Here is a 25,231-nt window from a genome sequence, read left to right as displayed (position 1 = left end):
AAAGTTTTCCTGACTATCCATGGGAACAGATTCAAGATGCAAAATCATCAATAGTTGAAAGCCTTAAACTCTGCACTGGTGGTGGAACCTGAAAATGGTGTGGCCATTTGGGAAAATAGTAAAGAGGTTTTTCAAAACTTAAAAATAACATTGGCGATATGAACCAGCAATCCCACTCTTGGGGATATCATCAAAAGAATGCAAAGCAGGATCTTGCAGACATATTATCACACCCTTACACAGTGCAGCATTGTTCACAACAGCCAAGAGGCGGAAGCAACTCGTATGTCCGCAAATGGGTAAATAGATAAACAATATGTGTATAGACTTCCAATGGAATACTACACAATCCTAAAAAGGAATGAAATTTGTCACATACTACAACCTGCGTGAATCTCAAAGGCATTATGCTAAATGAAATAAGCCAGTCACAAAAGGACAAATGCTGCATGATCCCATTTATTGGAAGAATCTAAAAAACTCAAAATGACACAAACAGAAAGCAGAAAGGTAGTTGCCAAGGGCTAGAAGGAAGGGGAATTGGTACTTCACGGGTCCAGAGTTTCAAATCTGCAAGATGGGAAAGTTCTACTGATACATTGCACAACACTGTGAAGATACTCGACCCTATTGAACTGTATAACTCAGAAATAATGAAAGTGGTAAATTTAATTTTACGTGTCTTTTGCCACAGTAACATAAACAAAATAATTTTTTTAAAAAACCTTAAACTGAACAAACAAGATGATTTGTAACAACAATTTTAGACATACTGATTCAAAGGCATTAATCACATATAAGATCTTAGGAAACATGTCCTTTAAGAAAAGGCTGAAGAATAAAATGGGAGGAAGCATATTTAACTTAACAGAAGGAAGACTAAGTGAAACCTGAAAGAGTTAAGACAGAGAAGGGAACCTAAAAGTTACTCTATGATTAAATTAACTAGGTTATTCATTCATTCATTCAAATCAGGTTTATTCATTCATTCATTCAATAATGTTTATAGAAACTGAACAACATGGCAGGTACTGCTCTAGGTGTTTCCGATACAACAGTGAACAGAGCAGAGATCCCTGCCTTCCTGAAATTTTACATTCCAGTGGGGAAAGACAAACAACAAACAATAAATGAGGGAGGTAGGCTGCTTCTAAGTGGCTCCCGATGGCGCCTGGTATTCACCCTCTCGTGTACGTCCCCCCCCCCCCCCCGCATATGGACTGGACTTAACAAACAGAACACAGCAAATGTGATGAGACGTCACTTTCAAGATTAGGTCATAAAGACTATGATGTCTGCCTTACTCACACACTCCCGCTTGCTTGCTTGCTCTGGGGAAGCCAGCTGCCATCTTGCAAGCCGCCCCATGGAGGGGGTCTGTGAAGAGGCAAGGCGCTGAGGGAAGTCCCAGCCAAAAGCCAGCACTGAACTAAGACCCTCAATCCAAAGGCCCACAGGGAACTAAATGGTACCAACAACCACAAGAATGAACTTAAAATGGACCTGCCTCCAGATGAGCCTCGAGGTGACACAGTCCTGGCCAATACCTTGAGTTCAGCTTATCAGGGACCCTGAAGCAGAGGGTCTATACAGATTCCTGACAAACAAAAACTATGATAATAAATGTTGTTTGAAGCCACTGAATTCTGGAATGGTTACTTTATGCAGCACTATATATTAATACAACAGGCTAATTATGTGTATGTTAAAAAGAAATGCAAAAAAAAAAGTAGAGCAGAGTAAAGGTAGAGGTATGGGAGACACGATTTTAAAAAGGGGTATTAAGCAGGGTGCCTGGGTAGCTCGGTTGGTTAAGCAACTGCCTTCCAGCTCAGGTCATGATCTCAGGATCCTGGGATTGAGCCCCGCCTCTCCCTCTTCCTCTGCCCTTCTCACCCCCACACCCCATTGCTTGCTCTCTCTTTCAAATAAATAAATAAAATCTTTTTTAAAAGTGGGGGGGGGTTGTTACAAAGACTTGCATATGAATATTTGTAGCAGCTTTATTCATGAGCGTCAAAAAGCAGAAACAACCCCAATGTCCATCGTTCGTTAGGTAAATGGATAAACAAAACGTGGTGCAACACACGCTACACCACAGGAGAAGCTGTGGTGTGACAGAAGCCAGCCACAGAAGACCACATATTAAATGACACCACTGTAAGAAAAAAATCTACACAGAGATAAAGTAGTTTAATAGTTCCTAACTACTTTCTTTTGGGTTAGAGTAGGAAGAGAATTAACCATAAATGAGCATGAGCAATCTCATCGGGGTGATGGAATCATTCTCAAAATGGATTGTGTGGTGGTGGCTCAACTTAGCAAATGTGTTAAAAAAAATCACTGAACTGGACACTTAAAACCCGGGAATTTATGGTATGTAAATTGTACCTCAAAGAAGCTATTTAAGAAAATTGGGGGTGTTGGGACACCTAGGTGGCTCAGTCGGTTAAGTGACTGATTTTTGATCTCAACTCAGATCTTGATCTCAGGTCATGAGTTCCAGCCCCACCCTGGGAGCTCAGCATGGAGTCTACTTTTTAAAAAAGGGTGGGGGAGGTATTAACACAGGCACCACAGAGAATATAACATATGAGTGAAAACTAAAAAGAAAGGGCACCAGCCACGAAAATATCTACGGAAAAGATGCCCAACAAGGGAAAGCTACACAGGGACCCTAGGGTAGGAGCACCCTGCATCTGCAGCCCAGCATGTGTGCTATAATGCCGGATTTGGAAACTTCTAGAAGAGGTAAGAGATGAAACAGAGAAGCCATGATGGGTAGAGCAGTGGCGAAGGGAAGCAAGTAGGGCCTATCTACGTCACTGGGGGGACTTTGGCTTCATCACATGAGAAAAAGAGAGTTATATGTAAGTTCTGGGCAGAGGAGAGCTATGACCCGACTGGTGTCTTTAAAAGATCCTACAAAGTCGAGAAATTCCCAAAAGAGATTATAAAAGGCTCCATATAACCTAGCTACCTTCAGAGTTACTGACCTCTCTTATCTGACTGGGAGAGATGTTCGACATCAAAAAGGAAGGGGCACTTGGCAGTGTCTCAAATATGTGGCCTGTGTGACCTGTGTCAGCACCTCCAAGGGACCTGGTTATACATGCAGCCCCCGAGGCTTCCCCTGTGACTCATGAACATCTGGGGCCGAGGACAGAAGCCTCCAAATTTTACCAACTTCTCCAGGTGATCGTTTTGAGGAACATAATGAATCAGATGAATATTCAAGTCTCTTCAAGCTCTAAATTATGAGCACGTATGCAGGCAACCCAAACCATATTTATCTAAGGAAATGGTAAATGAACATCTGAATTATTTTATTACAGATGAAGTGCCTTTTATTTTCCCATCCTCAAAAAAAAAAAAAAAAAAAAAAAAAAAAACCTTACCCAGTTGTTTTTCTTCCCAGCATAAATCTCCATGTTCTCTCCATACTGTGGCTCTTCCAGTAACGTCTGGTACTCAAACATGAGGCGGGAGCTCTCCCGGAGGCGGCTGCACTGGAATTGGTGATATTGCTGCACGAGTTCCTTCACCACAAGCAACAGACATTCGGGATTTGAAGGATTCCAGGAGGCGAGGTTCTGGGGAAGCCATAAATAAAAGGCCAGTTAAAAAGGAATTTTCATACAAGTCCAGTATCACATCAGCACAGCAACACAGAGGAAAAGAGTTACAAAAATCTAAGAGGAACAGATTACTCTTAATTAGGAATAAACTCAGAATTGAAGTTAGAAGGGTCTTTTGAGCTTGGTGACTTCTCCTGCCTTCTACAAGTTCTGGCAGAAAAATCACGGTGGAATTCCATCATGAGGAGACAGACACAGTAACATGTAGAGCAGCGTGGTAATAAGACAAGAAACCTAGATATCCTGGAAGACCATCATTTTAGCCCTAGAAGACTTAATTTCCTTCTTATTCTGTTACAATTTTAATTTTTTTCAATCTGCACATACATCCAGCATTCTATGCTAACATCATTCAACCCAGGTCCCCGACAACCTGCATCAGATATAAATATCAGATATAAGTATCAGTATTATATATAATATATATATAACATGTAATATAATATATAAGTATTACATCAGACATAAGTATCAGATATAAATACACACTCTATAAACACTGGAGCCCCACAGAAATATAAGCATAGCAGTGATGGTCTGGCCTGGAAATGATATTAATGGAGAAGAGAAGAGGGAAACTAAATCAGGAAATGCGAGGTTCAGAGAGAGGAAGGAAATGGCCATGACAGCTTACAAGCAAGAAAGGAGCTGGGAATGGGGGAAGATCTGGTCAACAGTCATTGTGAAGCTCACATTCATTCATTCAACAATAGCTATCAAATGCATATTATTAAGCAACAGCCACTGTTCTAGGCAGTAAAAAAAAACAAGCCAAGCCCTTGCTCTCCAGGAGCTTACATTTTGGTGGGCCAAGATAACTAACAAAAATGAAACAGATCAGTGGATGGTAGTAAATGCTGCTGAGGACCGTACACCACGCATCCCAGAAGCCTAGGGAGGGGAGTGGTTCAAGGAGAAAGAGGCGATCAGCTGTGCGAAATGGCGTTAACAAGGTGAGGTAAGGAAGCCTGAGAGCTGACCCCTGGGCCCAGGGACAAACCCATCAGCAGCATCTTCAACGGGTTGTCTTTGGTAACATAAAACATAACTGTCAGGTGTCTAAAAAAGGATGGGCAGAAAGTGCACATAGCTAGGGCAGACAATTCAAACTGGGAACTAGTGGGGAGTGTGGGGTCAACGGAAAGTTTTGCTCAGATGTTTGTCGTCTGCTGGGATGTCCATGTAGAGAAGGGCAGGGGCGGGGGTGGTAAGGTGGAGATGGGAAGCAGAACAGCAGGAGGAAAGAAACAATATAGGTAGACCGGGATGGGATCTCCAAGAGGACTGGCCTTAGAAACGAGCACAGAAAGCCCATCCCCAGGAAGGAGAGGAAAAACCAAGCGAATGAGTTTAAGGGCAGGCAGGTTGTTTCATGTGGTGACAGGATGTGTGGCAGTTCTCCCCAGAGAGCTTCTATTTTCTCCTTGAAACAGAAAGGAAGGTCATCAAATGGGAGTCAAGAAGAAGGAAAGGATACTGGAAGTTGGAGAAGAAAGTATGAAACAGTCATTTAGAAGAGTCATTTAGTAGAATAAATGGACTGGAGAAATGTAGGAGGAATTCCAGATAGCACTAAAAGCCCCACTGAGGTTAGAGGGATGGTTTTTAAGTGAGGCCAATTAGCATAAATTACCCTGCCTGGGTGCAAACGTGAAGCGAGAGGAATTTGGATTTAACAAAGCTTGGGACTTTGCCAGAAGAGCACAACAGAAAGAAAGAGAGGCAAAGATCTTAGAGAGTTTGCAAAAGAATGATTATAATCATGGACCATGGACGTCAAGCCAGGAAAAAGCCAGGCAAGTTTGTAAGGGAGGTGAGAATTCGTGAAAGGGTGGCAGGGTGAGTGGTCCTGCGTTTGGTGGGTCATTAGGTATTACTCCATGGGGAAAGGCTTATTGATAGGGAAAATATATAACCTTGAACTAGGGCTGCTGCAAATTCAAGGACAGTGAATAGAATAAGAATGACAAAAGGAATAAAGGCCTGACACGCTGATGCTCATCACGGTGAGGTTTACTCCTCCAACCAGGTCAATACAGCAGTTAATCCTACAGCCAGTGCTATTGGCTTAATAAAAAGACTAATTGATTTGATAACTCTTAAGAGATAACATACTACAGATAAGTACTAGAAAGAACGAACTGGAAAGACAGGAGGTGTGGCCAGAGAACAGGATGGTTATAACCAAGGAACAGAGGTGGTCTGTAACTGGGACTGACGAGCTGTGGAACGCCACCAAAAGTGTGCCTGACTCAGAAGAATCATTTATATGCATTTAAATCATATATGCAGAAAATTTTAAGGAAAAGGGAATGACAATTTCCTCGGTAGCAGCACCGAAGAGCAAGGAGAACACCCACAATACCCCCAGACACAACGGTATAAAGGACGGGAGAGAGAAATCAGCTCCAATACTAGAGAACATGGAGGGAAAGGCAGACCCTCCAGGCAGAGAGACAGACTCCAGAGCAGTGGTTATCAGTCTTTGCTATGGAATCACCTAGAGAGCCTTCAAAATACTACGACTTGGGCCTAAACCCCCCACCTTCTGATTTTCGTTCAAATGGGTTAAACTGAGGTCCCTCTTTGAGGTCTTGGGTGTTGGGGTGTTTGTCTTAAATTAAAGCCCCTGGGGTGATTCGAATGCACAGCAAAGAACCACGGACTTGGAGGAAAAAGGATTATGGAAAAGGTTGTGGATATAGAACATCTGTGGATATAGGACTCTGTTGATAACAGCTGACTGTGTTAATACCCCAAAACATCCAATCTCTAGAAAGCTAGAAATTTAGCAACAACAAAAGAGAATACATGTTACACTACCAATGTTCAACAGCTAATAATTATATAGCTTGCCAAATGCTATATAAATTCTAAGAACTTTTCATACATTCAAGTTGGCCGTATCACAACCATATAAAGTATATTACTACACCACCTTATAGACAAGGCAAAAGTGGTTCAGTATCTCATTCAGAGCTATTGAACAATCAAGTTGAGTTTCAAACTTAAGCAATTTGGCTCCAAGTCCCTGCTTATGCACTATACCAAAGGCTCTTACACATTTTGGTCTTGGAAACCTCTCTTTAAAAAAGAAGTATTGAGAACACCAAAGAGTTTCTGTGTAGACAAATTATAGGGATTAAATTTTCTATATTAAAAATGAAAACTGAGAAATTTTAAGAATACTTATTAATTTTTTTAAAATAATAAACCTACTACATGTTAACATAAAAACGTTTTTTTTTAATGGACTCACTAGGATTTCCAAAAGAAATAGGGCATGGCATTGTTTTACATTCTTGCAAATCTCTTCAATGTCTGGTTTAATAAAAGAGCTGAGCGCTTATATCTGCTTTTACATTCGATGTTGCAATATGTTGTTTTGGCTAAAGGATATGAAAAAAAATCCAGCCTCACTCAAATATGTACTTTAAAAAGAGAGAAGTATTTTAATAGCCTTGTCAAATAATTCTAGATATATTCTTCTTGGATACTATACCAAAACTCAACAAGTGGAAGTTTCTTTTTTTTTTTTTTAAAGATTTTATTTATTTATTCAACAGACAGAGATCACAAGTAGGCAGAGAGGCAGGCATAAAGAGAGAGGAGGAAGCAGGCTCACCACCGAGCAGAGAGCCCGATGCAAGGCCCAATCCCAGGACCCTGAGACCACGACCCGAGTCGAAGGCAGAGGCTCAACCCACTGAGCCACCCAGGAGCCCCAACAAGCGGAAGTTTCTTAAAGGCTAGCTGCAATGTGGAATCCAAAACTGTATTAATAAACATTTCATGCTCTTACATTAAATTCCATTCACCTATCCTGCACTTTAAATGTATCTTCTACTTACTGTATGATTTTGTACCATCATGCATTTGGTCATTTAGAAAATACTGATTCACAGAGTTATGCAGCTCTTCTAAACATTGACACATTTCATTTATATAATCACAAAGTCATTTACATAATCACATTCATTAATATCATAACTAATCTCACCAGAAAAGTCTTCTATCAAAAGAAAAAAAAAGGTTAAAAAAAAGTGCATCCTTTCAAAGGACAGCAATTACTCTGCTCTACCAAGTGGGTTGATTTCCAGGCACCAAATGACAATGGGAAATCATGAAATGCTCTCTTAGGTACAAGATAGACAGGTTTTAAGAGATGTTCAAATAAAGATTTGATGAACAGAGGAAAAAGTCAGCTCTTGAGCATCTTACAGTGAAACAAAGACAGTCCTATCTATGAATTTGTTTGAAAAGAAGAGTGTCAAAGTCCTCACTGGCCAATCTCTTGACCTCAAGATTCTGAAAATTCCTTTTGAGCTACTCGAGACCACAAAGGTATCAATAGGATATAACAGCACAGGGTGCCTCGGTGGCTCAGTCTGTTGAATGTCTGCCTTCAGCTCAGGTCATGATCCCAGGGTCCTGGGACTGAGTCCTCGTCGGGCTCCCTGCTCAGGGAGAGTCTACTTCTCCCTCTTCCTCTGAGCCTCCCCCTGCTCGCTCTCTCCTGATTTCTCTCTTTCTCTCAAATAAATAAAGTCTTTTAAAAAAAAGAAGATGCAATAACACAGTAGAGAACTCAAAATGATTATGTAACTTGCTATGAATTTCCTTCAGAGATCATCATTAAACATTAACAGGAAAAATTTACAATTTCCATTTCTTGGTCAGTGGTCAAGTCCCTGTTCTAGGACAAAAAAAAAGTTTAGTTGCCTCAACTTGTACTTTTTTAATTCTATCTTTTCTCTTTACCTGTTTGGCAAGTTAGCCTATATCCCACAATATATATATATATATATATATATATATATATATATACACACACACACACACACACACATATATATATATGCATGCATATAAGCTGGCAAACATCTCTTACCAATGTGAATTCATTTCAAGTAATTCAGCCTAATTGTTAAATGCATAAACATATGCTAACAAGTCCCTTCCCATTAAAATACAATCTCCAAGTACATGGAAATACATTTGACCTCTACCATTCAGTGTATGCTTCAGTGGGAAATGACTTAGCTGAAAAGCATCCCCATCAGGGGATGTACAGACAGTCTCAACAAAATAAAAATCTCCGCACTATTGCTACATGACCACTTTCACTTACGTAATTTGTGGTTTGAGACACTTTGTTTAGAAGGGGAGAACAGACAAGATATTACAAGATTGTGATCATGTCCTAAAACGAGGACATATGTTTAAAATGGTCTAACGAGGCAGATGTTGGAGCTTTCCACTCTCCTGGGTAGAGACAGAGAAAGTGTCCAAAGTTTCTTCAGGGAACTGTACAAGCCACAACAAAGTGGGGGGGGGGGGAATAGCTCAAGGTATAAATTAAGAGGCCTCTTTAGAAAAAAGAGAAAAATAAGCATTTCCCTCTATATTACTATACATACATAGACACACAATATACACACACATATATTATTCTCTATATATTAAGTCCTATTCTACTGATTTTTTTGGACATGCATGAAAGAAATCTGAAATGAAGATGGCCCCAAAGAGTAAGCACAGGACACATATTACCAAAGAAAAGGGAATAGAAAAGAGATTTCATGGGGTGCCTGGGTGGCTCAGTCAGTTAAGCGCCTGCCTTCAACTCAAGTCATGATCCTAGGGTCCTGGGATCGAGCCCTGCATTGGGGCTGGGTCGGGGGGGGGGGGGGCCCTGCTCAGCAGGGGGTCCTCCTGCTCAGCGAGGGGTTCTGCTTCTCCCTCTGCCTGCCGCTCCCCCTGCTTGTGCTCTCCCTGCCTCTCTCTCTCTCTCTCTAAGTAAATATATAAAATCTTTAAAAAGAGAGAGATTTCAAAAACAAGGAATGAAACACACATTAGAAGAAAGTGATAAAACCCAATAAAAGTAAATAAACAGAAGCAAAAGAATTAACTACTAGCATGAAACTTGCCTCATTCTCACTGAACACTGATGAAACAGGTCAGGGAGGTGTCATGTCAGCTCATTTTAAAGACTGGGTAACTAGAACCATTGAAGAGTTCTTCTGACATTCACGTCGGCAAGTGACAGTAGAGAATATAACTCTGCCGACCCTCTCTTCAGTTCACTGAAATATCAGTTTCTAACCAAACAAATGGCACCTGCCTCACCACGCCACGACGTACCTCACACCTGGCATTAATTCGGGGTTCCCCATGGTGGCTCACCTGCCCGAGGCTGCCCGATTTGAAGGAAGCTCCTGAATCTGGGACCCTCAACCTTCCCACATTTCTCTCTCGTCAATGCACCACACATGCTACTCCCCAGTCAATCAGGCCACAACCTCGAACACATCTCAACCAATCCTGAGTTCCTTGTCAGGTTCCTTAGATCAGAAACATAGTGATGGATGCTATTTTCAGAGGCCCAGCTCACCCCAGTTCACATCTCACTTACTGAAAACCTGGCTTCTGAGCCATACTGAGGCAAACGCAGACACACACACACACACACACACACACACACACAGACCTCAATCCAGGAAAGAAGCTGGGAAACAATGTACTGAGTTCCTACCTTTGGGGAGACAAAGGAGGAAAATAAGCAAATTAGCAAATGAGCCCTGGGACCCATCGCTGCCTAATAATGGAGAGAAAAGAAATCTAAGGGGAAAAAATTTTCTTTAACAGAAACAAATCTTGTAATGAAAATTTTCCATTGATAAAAGGAATTATTTGACACTTCATACCACAAAATTTTGCGCTGTCTGGCATTCGGATAAAATAGAAATTGAAATGGAGTAACAGTTATGTGAAAAGCATGCAACCTTACCAATAATCAAAGAAATGTTAATTTCTCTGGTTTCTTCTTTGTCATAAACTAACTTTTCATTGAAGAAATAATATGTACATGGTAAAAGAAACAGTATTTTCCCAATAGCATAAAAGAGTATCAAGAACAAAAGTCACCCTCACAACTTATTTTAGATCCCCCACCCCACTCCCCAAGTGGATTACTCTTATCCCCCAGAAAGATCCACACTGGGACTGTGTAAGGTGCCAACATCTGACCCTTCTTGGGTATTCTAGATCACCTCTGGCTTTGCTCACTCTGCACCTTCTCCCCACTCTTTGAAGCTACATACCCTGGCTCCCATGGTTCGACTAGCCTCCCTTGAATCAGGTATTAATTTGAACTCAGTAGCCTGACTTACTCCAAGATGGGGCCTCAACCCCCACAAATTGTCTCTTGCTCTCATGGGACTCATGATTTGGCCAGCTCCTCACTTCTCAAGCAGACAGCTAATGCTGGGAAGGAAGGATGCAGTTTAATGGACACTTTTACACATGAGAGTGAAAACTGATACAAGCAGTTAATATTTTTCAAGAAGCATAAAAATGTTCACTATCAAAACCCCTTAGAAGTCCTATTTCTCAGAATCTATCTAAGAAAAAAGCAAAAATAAGGGGGGGAAAAGCACAACTGGCAGAAAATGTAATTTAAAATATCACGAAACTGCAAATAACCTAAATGCCTAATAATAAGAAATTGTTGAAAAACTGTTATGGTCACTCAAGGAATACTATGCAGCCAGTATGTTTACAAATACTGGGAGACAGTATAGAAAATACTATTAAATACTGACAAAATATTAAATGAAGACAGATATAAAACTGCATATACATTATGATCTTAACTTTGATTATTCCCATTCTTTCCTAACCTCCTATACCAAAAAAAAATCTATGCATAAAAAAAATTACTAAAAGAAATGTTCACAACTAATGTTAACAGTTTGGGAGCTGTTTACCAGTGTTCTCTTTTCCTTCTTCCTAATGTTCTAGATTTTCTGCATTTCTAACTGCATTGTTATCCAGACGTATGTATGTATATATGTGCACATACGTAACACATGCACATACTTTCATAATGGAAAACTGTAAATTTTTAAAATAGAATAGCATACTTCAGTATTTCATTCCGAACTGTGTTTCCATCTCAAAGTTTAAGAAATTCCACTTGCCACTTACATGTTTTATAAAGTCAGGCTTCATTGGTCTCTTTTTATCACTCAAAATTACCCAGCTCCATAGCCTTCTGGAACAAATCTTGCATCACTTAACCCTAAATAAATATGCTTTAAGCAACTTTGAACTGTTTCTTGAATTCTAAACCTCACAGAACATTTCCAGAAAGCTACTGCAATATGCCACCGTGCAATGGCAACAGTTGTAGGAATCTATTACGCTTCTCTCAACCAAAACTCTTTTGTGTTACATTTCTCTGAAAGGAAGTCTTAGGAAATGACTGATGGCATTTTCCACTTCTAACAGAACTGTAGCTGGACAGCATGAATTTTTTAAATATCACTTCATCTAGGGAATACAAAAGATAAGAATGAATCTGCTAACTGAACTATCTGTAAGAAGACCAGGCATTATCAAAACTGAATATCCACACTGTCTGTTAGAACTCGTCTAACGCATTGCCTAAAATAATTTAAATGCAATTACTTTAAACTTTCTTTAAACTTTCTTAAAATAGAGCAACTTCTTACAGTTGAGTTAACATAACATGAAATGTAAGGGCAGGTGAAACAGAAGCTGAATTAAGAGAAGCTAACTGGGACTCCTCAGAGCAAGTCTACTCCCACTTCCATATAACTACCCTCCGCAAGTTCACAGTCATGGCGCTAGCAGAAAAGACAAGCCAGCACTCCCAATCACATCCTTTACAATGAACTTGTAGTTAATGCTGTGGGACTTTATTTTTGAGAAACCTCAAGTGTTAAGAACAAAATGGAGTGTGTGGAAGGGGAGAATATACCACACTTGTGTTCTGTTCCACTAAAATGTGTAGTGCACTCACAGAAATAAATATGGTAAGGCAAAAAATTAAATAGGGCCATTTTACAATCCTCAGTGGCTTTATTTTCAAGTACTCTTAACAATTATCTTTATCCTTCTAGGCAGGGCCCTAGTGAGTCTAAGGTCTGAGATTATTGCCATGATGTTTGAAGTTGTCGTTAATTACGGTCTTTGAAAACTCAGTGGGAAAACTTCTGGGAAGCACAAAAGCTAACTGGAAAGATGCAAATCTCTGACACAGAAATGAAAAGGTAGGGAGACAACCAGTGTAAGGATATTTCTGGAATCAATAGGGGCTAATAAAGGTATTCCTAGAAGTAGTTAGAGAAAGTCTTCACACCAACTCAGGAATTTTGTCTGACAAGTAAATTGAATGTACTCTGGTGAAACATGGTGATTTGCTGCCTGTGTTCGGTGGCTACTGGGGGAGGCAGGTGTAATCTGAGCAGAGGCACTCCAGACCTCTTAAATCCTGCTTTCACCAGAACACCTCTGCCATTCTGTTTATTTGGTTTGGTTTGGCTTTGGTTTTGGTTTTGGTTTTACTGAAGTTTTACCTAAGATGTCATCAGAAAAAAAAAAAAAAATTCTACTGGAAAAAATGGATCTCATCTAGTACACAGTGAACACTTCTGTGAAATCTTATGTTCTTCCGCTCTGTTTGTAACCATCTTCATTTTGGTACCAGAAGTCCTGATAAGAGGAATCCAAACTCATAAAACGACCTGGAGGACAAGAAGATGTGCTGAAGAAATGCATTTTCTCTAGTTTAAGACATTAGCCCCAAGTCACCAATTAGTCCACAAATACACAACTCATGCTTAGAGTGAAAGGGATTTGTCACCTTAAATCATACATACCTTGACCATAAGCAAAATGGAATTGGCATCTTCTCAAAAAATCTAATCTATTTGGGCCAACCAAGGAAGCTTCTGGCTGTGATTTCTCCCCCAGTTTACTCTTAGAGCTCTCCAAGGTTCTGACCTGCCTCCTAACGAAAAACCAACTTCCCTGATTTTTGCTGTTGTAATTTATTAACTTTTTATGACCTAGGATCTTTCTAAAAGGACTTTGTATTGTCTTGAAGGATAAAATACAGTAGTCCATTCTGGGGCTTACAGTCAGTAAAATCTCCCAGTTACTAATGGTAAAATGATCCTGATTGTATGTCAGCATAGAACATGACAATTACCTATCCTTGAGAAGGACAAAAGTAATGTCCTAAGCAAAATTCACAATTAACCTTAGTGCCTGAAAGATCACTTTCCCACGTGATTTTCCCAGTGATAGAATCAACAGGCTTGTAATAGAAAAAAACACAAAACAAGGAAACTTAAATCTGGACTTTTTGAAATGCCATTCAATAAGCAGCCTTACCTACAGTTGCTAGGTAAGGAAAACTTCCAATTAACAGAGGAGGTTAAAAAAAAACAAACAAATAAACAAACAAAACAGAGGAGATCTGGGGAATTTTAGAATATCTACAGAGGGATGACCCACCACTGGTGCATTACATGAGAATTTTTCTATCATCCCAATTTTGTGTTAGGGTGTCAGAATCACTGGAACTGGTTTACTTTACTTATTTAGTTTCTTCCACAGGTAAACATGCTTTTCATCTAGAATATACAAAAATACCTACAACTATACCCTTGGTTCCATTTAGAAAATTTTTTAAAAATTGCAGTATCCCCAGGCATCTGGGTGGCTCAGTCGTTAAGCATCTGCCTTCAGCTCAGGTCATGATCCCAGGGTCCTGGGATCAAGCCCCACATCAGGCTCCCTGCACAGCAGTAAGTCTGCTTTTCCCTCTCCCACTCCCCCTGCTTGTGTTCCCTCTCTTGCTGTCTCTCTGTCAAATAAATTAATTAAATATTTAAAAAAAGAATTGCAGTATCCCTTCTTGCCCATCAGAAGTTACCGTAACATCACCTTTCAGTTCTCCTTAAAAAGTGAACAGCATGCAGCCCCATGTCATGTTGAACTGCCACTTCACATAAGGTCCTGAAGGTCACGTAGTGCATATCTGTTTCTTTGGAACTGGAGATAGATAGATGATAAGACACAAAGGCTGGAGAGAGTAGGGAGGGAAGGAATCTCAAGCCACATCCCATTGTTCAGCCTTTCTTGTTTATGAAAATGGAGAAGGCAGAGCAGATTCCTTTCTATATTGGAAACCCCCTCAGATGCAATAGGGTTGAAAAGAAGGGAAAGAGTACCCCCCACAGAACCTTTACTAGCCTTTCTTCTCTCAATGATAGAACCACTTCAAGAACAGGAATGGGAGGGGCGCCTGGGTGGCTCAGTGGGTTAAAGCCTCTGCCTTCGCTCAGGTCATAATCCCAGGGTCCTGGGATTGAGCCCCGCAGCGGGCTCTCTTCTCGGAGGGGAGCCTGCTTCCTCCTCTCTCTCTGCCTGCCTCTCTGTCTACTTGTGATCTCTGTCAAATAAATAAATAAAATCTTTAAAAAAAAAAAAAAAAGAAAGAAAGAAAGAATAGGAATGGGAGCTTTTCTATGACATGGATAAAAGGACTAAGACTGGGAACACAAACATCACTGAACAAAAGTAGTTTGGAGGATGTAGACTTGAATAATAACTAAATCGATTCTAGTTCCTCTATAAGATGTTATCTTATATCCTCACAGCTTTAAGGTGCTATCTTTTGAATATAAAATCAAATCTATTTGGAGCCAAAATGTTCAAGTTTTATTACCTCCTGTTCATCAAAAAAGTATGAATAATAATATGAAGTTAATTTTGCATAAAATGCCTGTGTAGACTAAAATTTGATTAATAAGCCCAAAGCATTAAAAAAATCCTTTTGTGTGGCCAACAAAGTATTTTAAAGAACATAAATTTAAATTCCTTTATGCTGAGCACACATCCAGCTCACCAAGATCCCCATCAATTACAAAAAAAAAAAAAAAAATCCTTTCAGGCCCAAATTAGCTGTACCACTGAAATGAATGTTGCCATTTATCTGAGTCACTAATGCCACACACCTTCTCAATCTTTGCTACTCAGATTCGAAGAATAAAAGGCAATAGTGGAAAGAAAATTGGCAGATATGATTTCTAACTTAATTCAAATTGTTTTTCCTGGGGATGTATTGAAATCGTCCAGGTTGCTCGAATATCATCCAGGGATGTGATTTTGAAGGAGACAGCTTGCTACTGGTTTTCCTGGCTGTACTACAAGAAACAACAGTATGAGCTTATTTTAAGTTAATGTGTGCTTCTGTGTTTCTTTACAAGAAATTAACTGCAATCATTTACTTAAAGCAAACACTTTGTTAAGGTTTCGTTTCTCAGTAGAAAATGTCTTCAGGAGTCTTTTAAACCTCTTAGAGAGTTACAAATCCCAACTTCTACCCATAGATTTTGAGCTGGGAGCAAATGATTTACATCACAGTAAAAGATCGTTAAGCTTAGTGACCCTTCGTGGCACTGAGTGGTTTTTAGCCATAGGTGAGTCACAATATCATAGGAGTCCTACCCATTCTCCTGAATCAACACAGTAATTCTTTGCCTGCCTCAGCCAGGACCAGACCTCAGGGTAAATTCTCATTTCTTTCCAACTATGTAATCACAAGGAGACCCATAGGAATGGGCAGTATGGAACAAGACAGAACAAAGAGCTTCATCCAAGTTATTTTTAACTAGAGAAACACCTGCAGGCTCTGGCACCTGGTTTCTGACCCCTGCCCTTGAGGATTTCCCAAGCTAGACTTGGCCTCTGGGCGACAATGATTTTTATTATACAACTGTTTCTCCTGACCTTAGCTGAGCTCTTTTGGACTGAATTCCAGACTTGTGGACTTCCCAGATCCCCCTCCTCTTAGTCAAAACCCCATCCTTGGGCCTTCCGGGCTAGTGGTCTTAAAGTCACCAGTGCCTTAGTAACAGTTTGTGTGTAAATGATGAGGGGAGATGTCAGCTAAGAAGGAGGCTACCCCCAAGCTGTTTCCATTAGTCCAGTCACAAGCAGCTGGAAGAGAGAAAAAAAGAGCAATGCAAAGTAACACTAAATGAAAAGATATCCACAAAATACAATATATGGGGTAGTAGAAGCTTTCAGTGTCTTTATCCCTCCCCCTAAAAACTCTACCTCCTAGCCCCAGGTCCATATAAGTCATTGTTCTAAATCCCGATTTAGTAGACATCTATTGTTTGATGTCCAACATCCATTTCCCTCCTTCTGGTAACAAAGATTTCCTTTGGGAAACCACTCCTCCCCATTCTCAGGTGTGAGTTTTGAGTAAGAACTTCCACTCCAAGCCCCACGGGTCCTGATTGCCTAACCCTATCAACATTTCCTGTGTACCTAGCATATAGCCAGTGAGATAAATGAAGACATCAATTGAGATTTCTGTGAAATAAAAACATTCTTTCTTTCTGTGGTAGGAGAATATAAAGTCTGAACTAGAGGAACAACTCTGTGAAGACAAGAGAAGGGACTGAGCTACTGGGTGGATATAAAGACTAAGAACAAAATCAACACAGTGAAAGGCAGAGCAGAAAAAAAGAGAAAAAAAGAAACAAAGAAACTAGGTTCTTAAATTACATTATTTTAGCCACTGGACCAAGCCTCATCTGAAGCCCACCTCTGATCTTTTCTGTAAGCGGATGAATTCCCTTTTAAGCCAGTTTCAATCAGCTTTTCTGTGGAACGGGAAGAAGAGGAGGAAGAGGGAGAGAAGAGGAAGAAGGAAGGAAGCAGAGTAAGAGTGCTGATACACGGTAACATCGTATCTCCATTTGACCTCCTCCAGGAGAAAGGACAGAGGGAAAGGTGCATGAACCCTTATTGGACAACAATTCAAGAGACCAATTCAAGAGACCTATATAATCCATAGTATAGATTCAGTTTGGGTTCTGATGCTTTCTGCAAGGAAAATAGTTAAGTAGTTCCTTACATTATCTTGCAGAAAAATCTACATAAAGGATTAATCTATTTCCACTAACCCAGTAATGACTACGGTCATTTCTCTTAAGGGAAAAATAAATAAAAAGGAAGAAACAAGGGAAAGACAGAAGACTCTACCCTTGTATCTTTTGTATATTACAACTCATTCAATGAACTTAAGATAAAATGCATCTAAGATAGAGCTCTTTAAACACCAGTACGGTTTTGGATGGGGGCGGGGAGGGTAATAAAGCAAAAGTTCTGTAAAAGCCAGTAGTTCTACTGAAGGGTGTAGAGGACAAAAGTGAACCATTCCAGATCGGATAAAGACACTGTAGTTCCTGACATGGGTTTGGGGCTGTATCCGGCAAGCCGAGGAGCAACACTGAGCTTTTCGAAAGGAGCTCTTCTCTGGCTTTACGGTCCTGTAAACAGGAGATGTTTTGATCTTTCCTCCAGTTGACCGAAACATAACCAGCACACACAAACCGTACTGTGGTGGCTCACGAGTGCTGGCTCCATGCCAAGCCTGAAATGTGTACCTTTGGCTAGTAAGCCTTTATGTCTTTTGCACACGTTCTCTCTCCAGAAACTAAAACAGGGCCCCCACAAAGCAGCCACGGTGACTGCCTTTGAACCATTTGTAAACTTAGCAATACACAAAGATCACTCAGTTTTATCAATTTTCACTTCCTTAAATTCATCATCCCTCTCCAGCCCCCAAAGCCATTCCTCATCAGTTCTTTCAAAGCTGCAGTGGGGGAGGTGGGTGCTAGGTGGCTCAGTGGTTTAAGCTTCTGCTTTCAGCTCCCGTCATGATCCCAGGGTCCTGGGATCGAGCCCCGCATCAGGCTCTCTGATCATCGGGGAGCCTGCTTCTCCCTCTCTCTCTGCCTGCCTCTCTGCCTACTTGTGATCTCTCTGTCAAATAAATAATCTTTTTAAAAAGCTGCGGGGCCCCTCACAGCCAACTAAAGAAAAGCATTTGTTTCAAATGTACCGTCTAAACCACCACCCCCAGATCTCAGTTCAGGTTAATAACCATGTGTACTCCTCCAAGGAAACGCCTCAAGAACCTTAACAAAGCTCTAATATAACGAGCTACCAATTTCTATTACTGACAACTCACTATCATCCAACAGAATAGAGTTCTTTTTATCACTAAACACCAGGGTTTTTTTTAATTCCCTTAATAGAGGGCTGTCAATACGCAGTCTTCACTGACCGAGAAAACCTGCTATCTTCCAGCAAGTATCTGAAAACTTCTCTACCTACAGCTTCCGTTCCCATCCGGGCTATCATGAGAGGAACCGTGGAAGCATCTTAAAAAGGCAGATTCTCGAGTCCCACCCTCTGAGACACTGGTTCGGCAGACCTGGAGGGATACATATTCCTTGGCCCTAGAGAATCTGTTCCGTGATTTTTTGAGTTGCATTCAGGCATTGTAATGCAAGGCAGAAGCCCAGAAAATATGATCATCTTCCTGATGAATTTTCTCACTAAGATCAAAGACCCAAGTAATTTCACATAAATTCATTAGGCCTTCACATAAGATCCACTGTCTAAATGATGGCAAAAGGCTCCATCTTCTAAAGCTTCCCATTAAAGTTGCCTCACATATTTCCCAGGTATTAACAGAATGTGTCTCCAGACCTCTGACCTACCTCTAATAACTGACACTGGGAATTCAGGGCTCTCCATATCCCGGGGGAGGGGGGTATGTTTCACCAATGGGGAGTCAACATCATTCTTACTAATCTCTTTCTCCAACACTAATGATTCTCCTAAACTGGATCCCCTGCCTAGATCAATAATATCATCCAGGCTCCTCCTAGAATCCCACCATCCCTTAATTGAATGTCACCTATGCCCCAGAAGCAAAGCACCAAATAGATTACTACATGGTGTGATCATTCTTAAATTGGATGTATTTAACTTTTAATGCACCATCGTTTCCCCCCAATGTTTCTTGTGATGCTTCCATTAATATTAAGGAATTACAGAAGGGCTGCAAATTGGCAGTCTCAGAGTGCAGACATGCTTTCTTTGAGCCACACAAATTTTTTATTTTAAAATCTTTAGACAAAGCATACACACTTCAGTAGGTCACAATCCCCACCAATTACAACTGTCTTTACACCTATGCTTTTCACTCATGTTTATTACTTGGCTGGCTCCTTCAGGCACCTGAGTTTGCAACACCTGAATTAAGATTTTAGGGCATTTCCTAAAGATATTTTTAGTCCCCTCCACAGTTCCTTCACTTGTGGTAGATACATAAGGTGTTTATTGATGTAAGCAAAATGCAACAGCATAAATGACTAAAGTTTCTCAGGCACTGAAACTGAAAGATAAAAAGAAAGTTTGCCTATTCAGTGTGCCCACTAATGTTTGTAAAATAAATCACTATCTGGGTGACACAGTTATTTCATTTTAGCTTCCCTCTATTAGACCATAAACAGTCTGAGATCAGGGACAGTGCCATTCATCTTTGTGCAAGGGCTGGGCTGGACCTGAGCTATTCAACGTGGATACTTGTCAAGTGCATGATCAAACTATCCAACTAACTCATTATAAACTAAGTTAAATGTACTAAAGGATTCAAAATTTTTCCAGGGTCAAGAAAGATACTGGCCCCTTGGAGCTAAGCTGATCTGCATTTTGAACAAAAGCAGACAAGGGAGACTGAAGGGCAGTTCTGAAAATACAATATTGCAACATGACTAATTACAGTCAGCAATAATGAAAAGTTTGAACAGTCTAAAAAATATTATCTTATAAGCACTTCAAGATATCATTTCTTTCCAAAGGTTAGCACACTTAAAATAAGAATGTAAAAAAAAACCCTGTAAAAACAAATTATCATCGCTCAATAGACAAGGTCTGAGGGATACAAAACAGCACATTAAATCAGTTCCCAATTCAAAAAAAAACCTGCATGAGATGTTGATCTTCCTGTTTTTCATAAACCTTATAATTGTGCTTCCAGAAAACTACCAAGCATCTGCCTCTATGTAGCTAATTCATTTAATCTTGGAGCTCTCACAAGGAAATAGAGCGTATACAGTGCCAGGATCACTATCTTCTCTAGCCAAAATCATAATGCCTTGGAGCCAATTTCCTCTTGGTAAATTGTGATCAAATTCCTTCAATTTGCAGCTTCCTTAGTACTGGTAATGGCTGCACATGCCACAAGTTAGTATATACGTGTGTGTGTGTGTTTAACAATATACATCATAAAGTTAACAGTAATACGGAGACGTGCACAGAGGTGAACACACCCGTGTACGCAGTCACACATGTATATCCATGCATACTGGGTCCTATACACCACTTTATTTGACACTTTGTGAACAGTACAGTCACAAAGCCCGTTCAAACTTCCTTAATCCAGTAATGATTCCCTGGTAATTAACATAACTTTGGAAATCTGCATTAACCAGCTTTACTATGCAGCTCCAACATAATGAAAATTAAGGTGAATGATAATAATTCTGATGGGATAAACAGTTCATTAAAATCTTCTGACTCATCAAAGAAAGATCAAATCATGTTCCACTTTTAGTGTAAAGGGTATTTTATCAAAATTCAAACTTTTTTATAAGATTTTATTTATTTATTTGACAGAAAGACAGCACAAGCAGGGGAAGCTGAAGCAGAGGGAGAGGGAGAAGCAGGCTCTCCACTGAGCAGGGAGCCCTATGTGGGGCTCGATCCCAGGACCCTGAGATCATGGCCTGAGCCAAAGGCAGACGCTTAACTGAGCCACCAAGGAGCCCCTCAAAATTCAATTATTTTAAAAGAACTGGTGATTCATATATGGCTTATCCAGTAAATTTTTGGGGTCGTAATATCTGATCAATCAGTATCCCTTACTTCCCAGTTATTCTTGATAAAGCAGAATTTCCATAATTTTGAAAATATGGCTCCTACATTTAATGTGCACATACTATAGGAATTATTAACAGGGACTGCAGACCAACCATGACAGCATATTTTACAACTATGACACATAATTCTTCAGTCCTTGAAGTGCCAAACTGTTGACTCTCAAGCTGTGGTTGTTACTCTTTAAATCCAAGGCACCTTAAATACAATTCACTTTTCCTGTTCAATCAAGGTCATTCTAGTGAGAATATATTACACTGCTGCCTTGTTTTAAGAGTGGTATCATTGGGGGTTTTTTAAGTTAAGTAGAGTATCTTCCTCAAATAACTCTAGGATAATGGCTCTTTAAAATCTTTCTGTTGTTTTTGATAGTTCCTTTAAAATTACTATAAGTACCTTTGTCTCATTTGGTATATAACCCATGTCACTGTAGATCTTACTCTTTAGTCATACACTATACACAATTATCTAAATAAAAACTAAAGATGCTTCTATAGCTCAAGTAAGAAATAAAGCACACAGTCCCTAGATGGCTGTTATAAAATTAAGAACCTCCTCTGTTTTAGGGCTGGGGGTAATTTTTGTTTGTGACTATGACCAGGTGGTTAAAGGTACATGAAATCGGACATGTATCTACCAACCATTTACAGGAAATTCAGAGGAACAAAGGAGCAAGTTAAACTATGGCTTATAATCAACAAAATCAAGTCTGTGGTAATTTCATAAAACAAATAGCCCTGCTTCTTCCACCATGAACCACTGATGGAGAAAAAAGGAAGATGGAGAAAACTTACCACCTAAAAGAAACTTAAAAGACATAAAAATAAATCATAATATACAGGTTTTGGTTCAGAAAATTTGAAATTCAAACAATGACAGGTTACTGGATAATTCTAGAGAATTACCAGTAATTTTTTTAGTCAAGATAATAGTATTTTGGTGATGTCTTTTAAAAGATTCCTTATCACCTCACATCTGTCAGAATGGCTAAAAACCAACAACACAAGAAACAACAGGTGTTGGCAGAGATGTGAAGAAAAAGGAACACTCGTGCACCATTGGTGGGAATGCAAGCTGATGCAGCCACTGCGGAAAACAGTACGGAGGTTCCTCAAAAAGTTAAAAACAGGGGCGCCTGGGTGGCTCAATGGGTTAAGCTTCTGCCTTCGGCTCAGGTCATGATCCCAGGGTCCTGGGATTGAGTGCTGCCTCAATCCCATGCCTGTGTCCCATGACCTCTCTCTCTCTGCCTGCCCCTCTGCCTACTTGGTGATCTCTCTCTCTCTCTCTCTCTCTGTGTCAAATAAATAAATAAAATCTTAAAAAAAAAAAAAGTTAAAAACAGAACTACCCTATGATTCAATAATCACACTGCTGGGTATTTACCCAAAGGATACAGAAACACTAATTCAGAGAGATAGCTGCACCACTGTCTACAGCAGCATTATTTACAAGAGCCAAATTATGGAAGCGGCCCAAGTGTCCACCAACTGATGAATGAATAAAGATGTGTGTGTGTGTGTGTGTATTATAACATAGATATATGTGTATATAAATGTGTGTGTGTGTGTATAACGAAATATTATTCAACCATAAAAAAGAATGAAATCTTGCCATTTGCAATGACATGGATGGAGCTAGACTATGGTATGCTATGCAAAATAAGTTAGAGAAAGACCAGTACCATATGATTTCACTCGTATGTGTAACTTACGAAACAACTAAAAAGCAAAGGCAGAAAAGAGACAAATCAAGAAACAGACTCTTAATTACAGAGTCTAACCAAAAACTGATGGGGACCAGAGTGGGTGGGTTAAATAGGTGATGTGCTCCCTGTGAGGAGCACAGGGGTGTCACACAGAAGGTTGAATCACTACACTGTGCACCTGAAACTAATAAAACACTATGTGTTAAAATAATGATAATAATAATAAATACAAGATCCCTTATCTTTTTGAGTAAATATCAAAGTATTTACAGATGAAATGACATAATGTATGGAATTTGCTTCAAAATATATGGTAGGAGCACCTGGGTGGCTCAGTTAAGCATCCGACTTTGATTCAGGTCATGATAGCAGGGTCCTGGGATCAAGCCACCAGTCCCTCAAGCTCCATGCTCAGCAGGGAGTCTGCTTCTCCCTCTCCCTCTGCTCCCCACCCCCACTTATGCACAGGCACGCTCTCTCTCAAATAAATAAAATCTTTTAAAATAATAATAATAATAATAATAATATGGTAAAAGGTAAGTGAAGGTGGATACAAATGAAACAAGACTGCCTGGGAGTTGATCATTCTTAAAGCTAGGTGATAGACCCATGAGGACTCATTATATAAAACTATCTGCTTTTGTGGATATTTTAAATTCTTCATAACACAAAGTATTTTAAAAAGAGGCAATTCAATAGTTATACAGAACATTGTTTTGCTGTGATTACTAAAAATTGTATCTAAGAATTGTGCTTTGATTTCTAAAAATGGACAGTTATAAATTTATAGTCATAAAAATGATGCTGAAAGTTGGGGGAAAAAAGCTTCAACTAATCTTAACTTTTTAATCTAGCTAAAAGTGTTTCTCAACTTCCAAAATTTTCATCAATCCTTTACCTTAAATTTCATAAATATCCTCATTATTTTCTTAGAAAACAAAAATTCTCACAGGACATGCTGTAAACTAGCACAAAAGTTCAGATTACAACTTAATGACTATAAATAAAAAGGTCTAAAAAAGTACAAAAAGTAAGAAATGGTTTCTAGGCTCTCTTCAGGAAGTTAAAGTCATTAGGTTAATGCATAGTATTTCAATTGTTTATTTTTAGTCTTAAAAGTTTGAAAATTACCATTACAGATTTTCTCATTCAAAAAATATTAAGAGTAGAGATGCCGGGGGTGCTCAGTCAGTTAAGCATCTGCCCTTGGCTCAGGTCATGATCCCAGGATCATGGGATTAAGTCCCACATTGGGCTCCTTGCTCAGTGGGGAGCCTGCTTCTCCCTCTTCCTGCTGCTCCCCCTTCTTTGTGCTCTCTCTCTCTCTGAAAAATAAAAAATAAACTCTCTAAAAAATTTATAAAAGGGTGCCATGATTTATTCACTTTGAGTTAGAAAACCTACATTACAACATAAATCTATAACTAATATCTCAAAATTATTTCTATCCAGTTTATTCATGTATCAACATAAACACAGAAACTCAAATGTTTGAAATAGTTATTTCATCTTTTCCTGACTTTAACATACTTGTAATTTAATGTGAGTGGAGTTAGTGAATTTGGGCTCAGGAGTAGTACTTAGGAAGGGGTTGAGAGTAAAACAAATGATTAGCTTACACTTTTAACATAATAAATTAGGGTTGGGGGGGGTTGTTTTTTTAAAGATTTTATTTATTTATTTGACAGACAGAGATCACAAGTAGGCAGAGAGGCAGGCAGAGGGAGAGGAGGAAGCAGGCTCCCTGCCGAGCAGAAGTCCAATGCGGGGCTCGATCCCAGGACCCTGGGGATCATGACCTGAGCCGAAGGCAGAGGCCTTAACCCCCTGAGCCACACAGGCACCCCAATAAATTAGTTTTTAAATTAAACTCAAACTTCCTTGGGACAGACTCTGCATTTTAAAAATAATTCCTCCAGGGGCCAACGAAGCTAAAGTTCATGTCAATTTCCAAAAACTCCAAATCAGTAAAATAAATAAATCCTTTTAAAATGTACCTTTACATGCAAAAATAATACACAGTTGTTATACTAATCACTATTCTTACCAATTAATTTTTTCAAATCTCCTAAAGGACCCCTTTGGTTTAAAATGAGTGATCATCTCTGATAAGGAATTTTCTACCTTTCTTTTAAAAAATCAATAATAATCCAGATTTTTTACTTTTCAATATGGCTTCTTCATAAAGGTTCCTGAAATACAGTCAAGAAACTGCATGAAACGTGTTGAATGTTTTACTTATAATAATATTGTGCTTCTA

The 25,231-nt window shown here is 39.6% G+C and overlaps 1 protein-coding gene across 3 annotated transcripts in view; it reads right to left on the bottom strand.

Moving 5' to 3' along the window:
• Positions 1 to 25,231, bottom strand: part of BABAM2 (BRISC and BRCA1 A complex member 2) — a 406,624-nt gene that overhangs the window by 277,274 nt on the left and 104,119 nt on the right. For all 3 annotated transcript variants that reach the window (XM_059405362.1, XM_059405361.1, XM_059405360.1), the window contains one exon: positions 3,399 to 3,593. In XM_059405362.1, the coding sequence (XP_059261345.1) occupies positions 3,399 to 3,593 (195 nt within the window). The remainder of the gene's footprint in view (positions 1 to 3,398; positions 3,594 to 25,231) is intronic.

This window comes from Mustela nigripes, chromosome 7 (genome assembly GCF_022355385.1).
Source record: "Mustela nigripes isolate SB6536 chromosome 7, MUSNIG.SB6536, whole genome shotgun sequence".
Classification (NCBI taxonomy): Eukaryota; Metazoa; Chordata; class Mammalia; order Carnivora; family Mustelidae; genus Mustela; species Mustela nigripes.
This window is presented reverse-complemented; position numbering and strand designations above follow the sequence as displayed.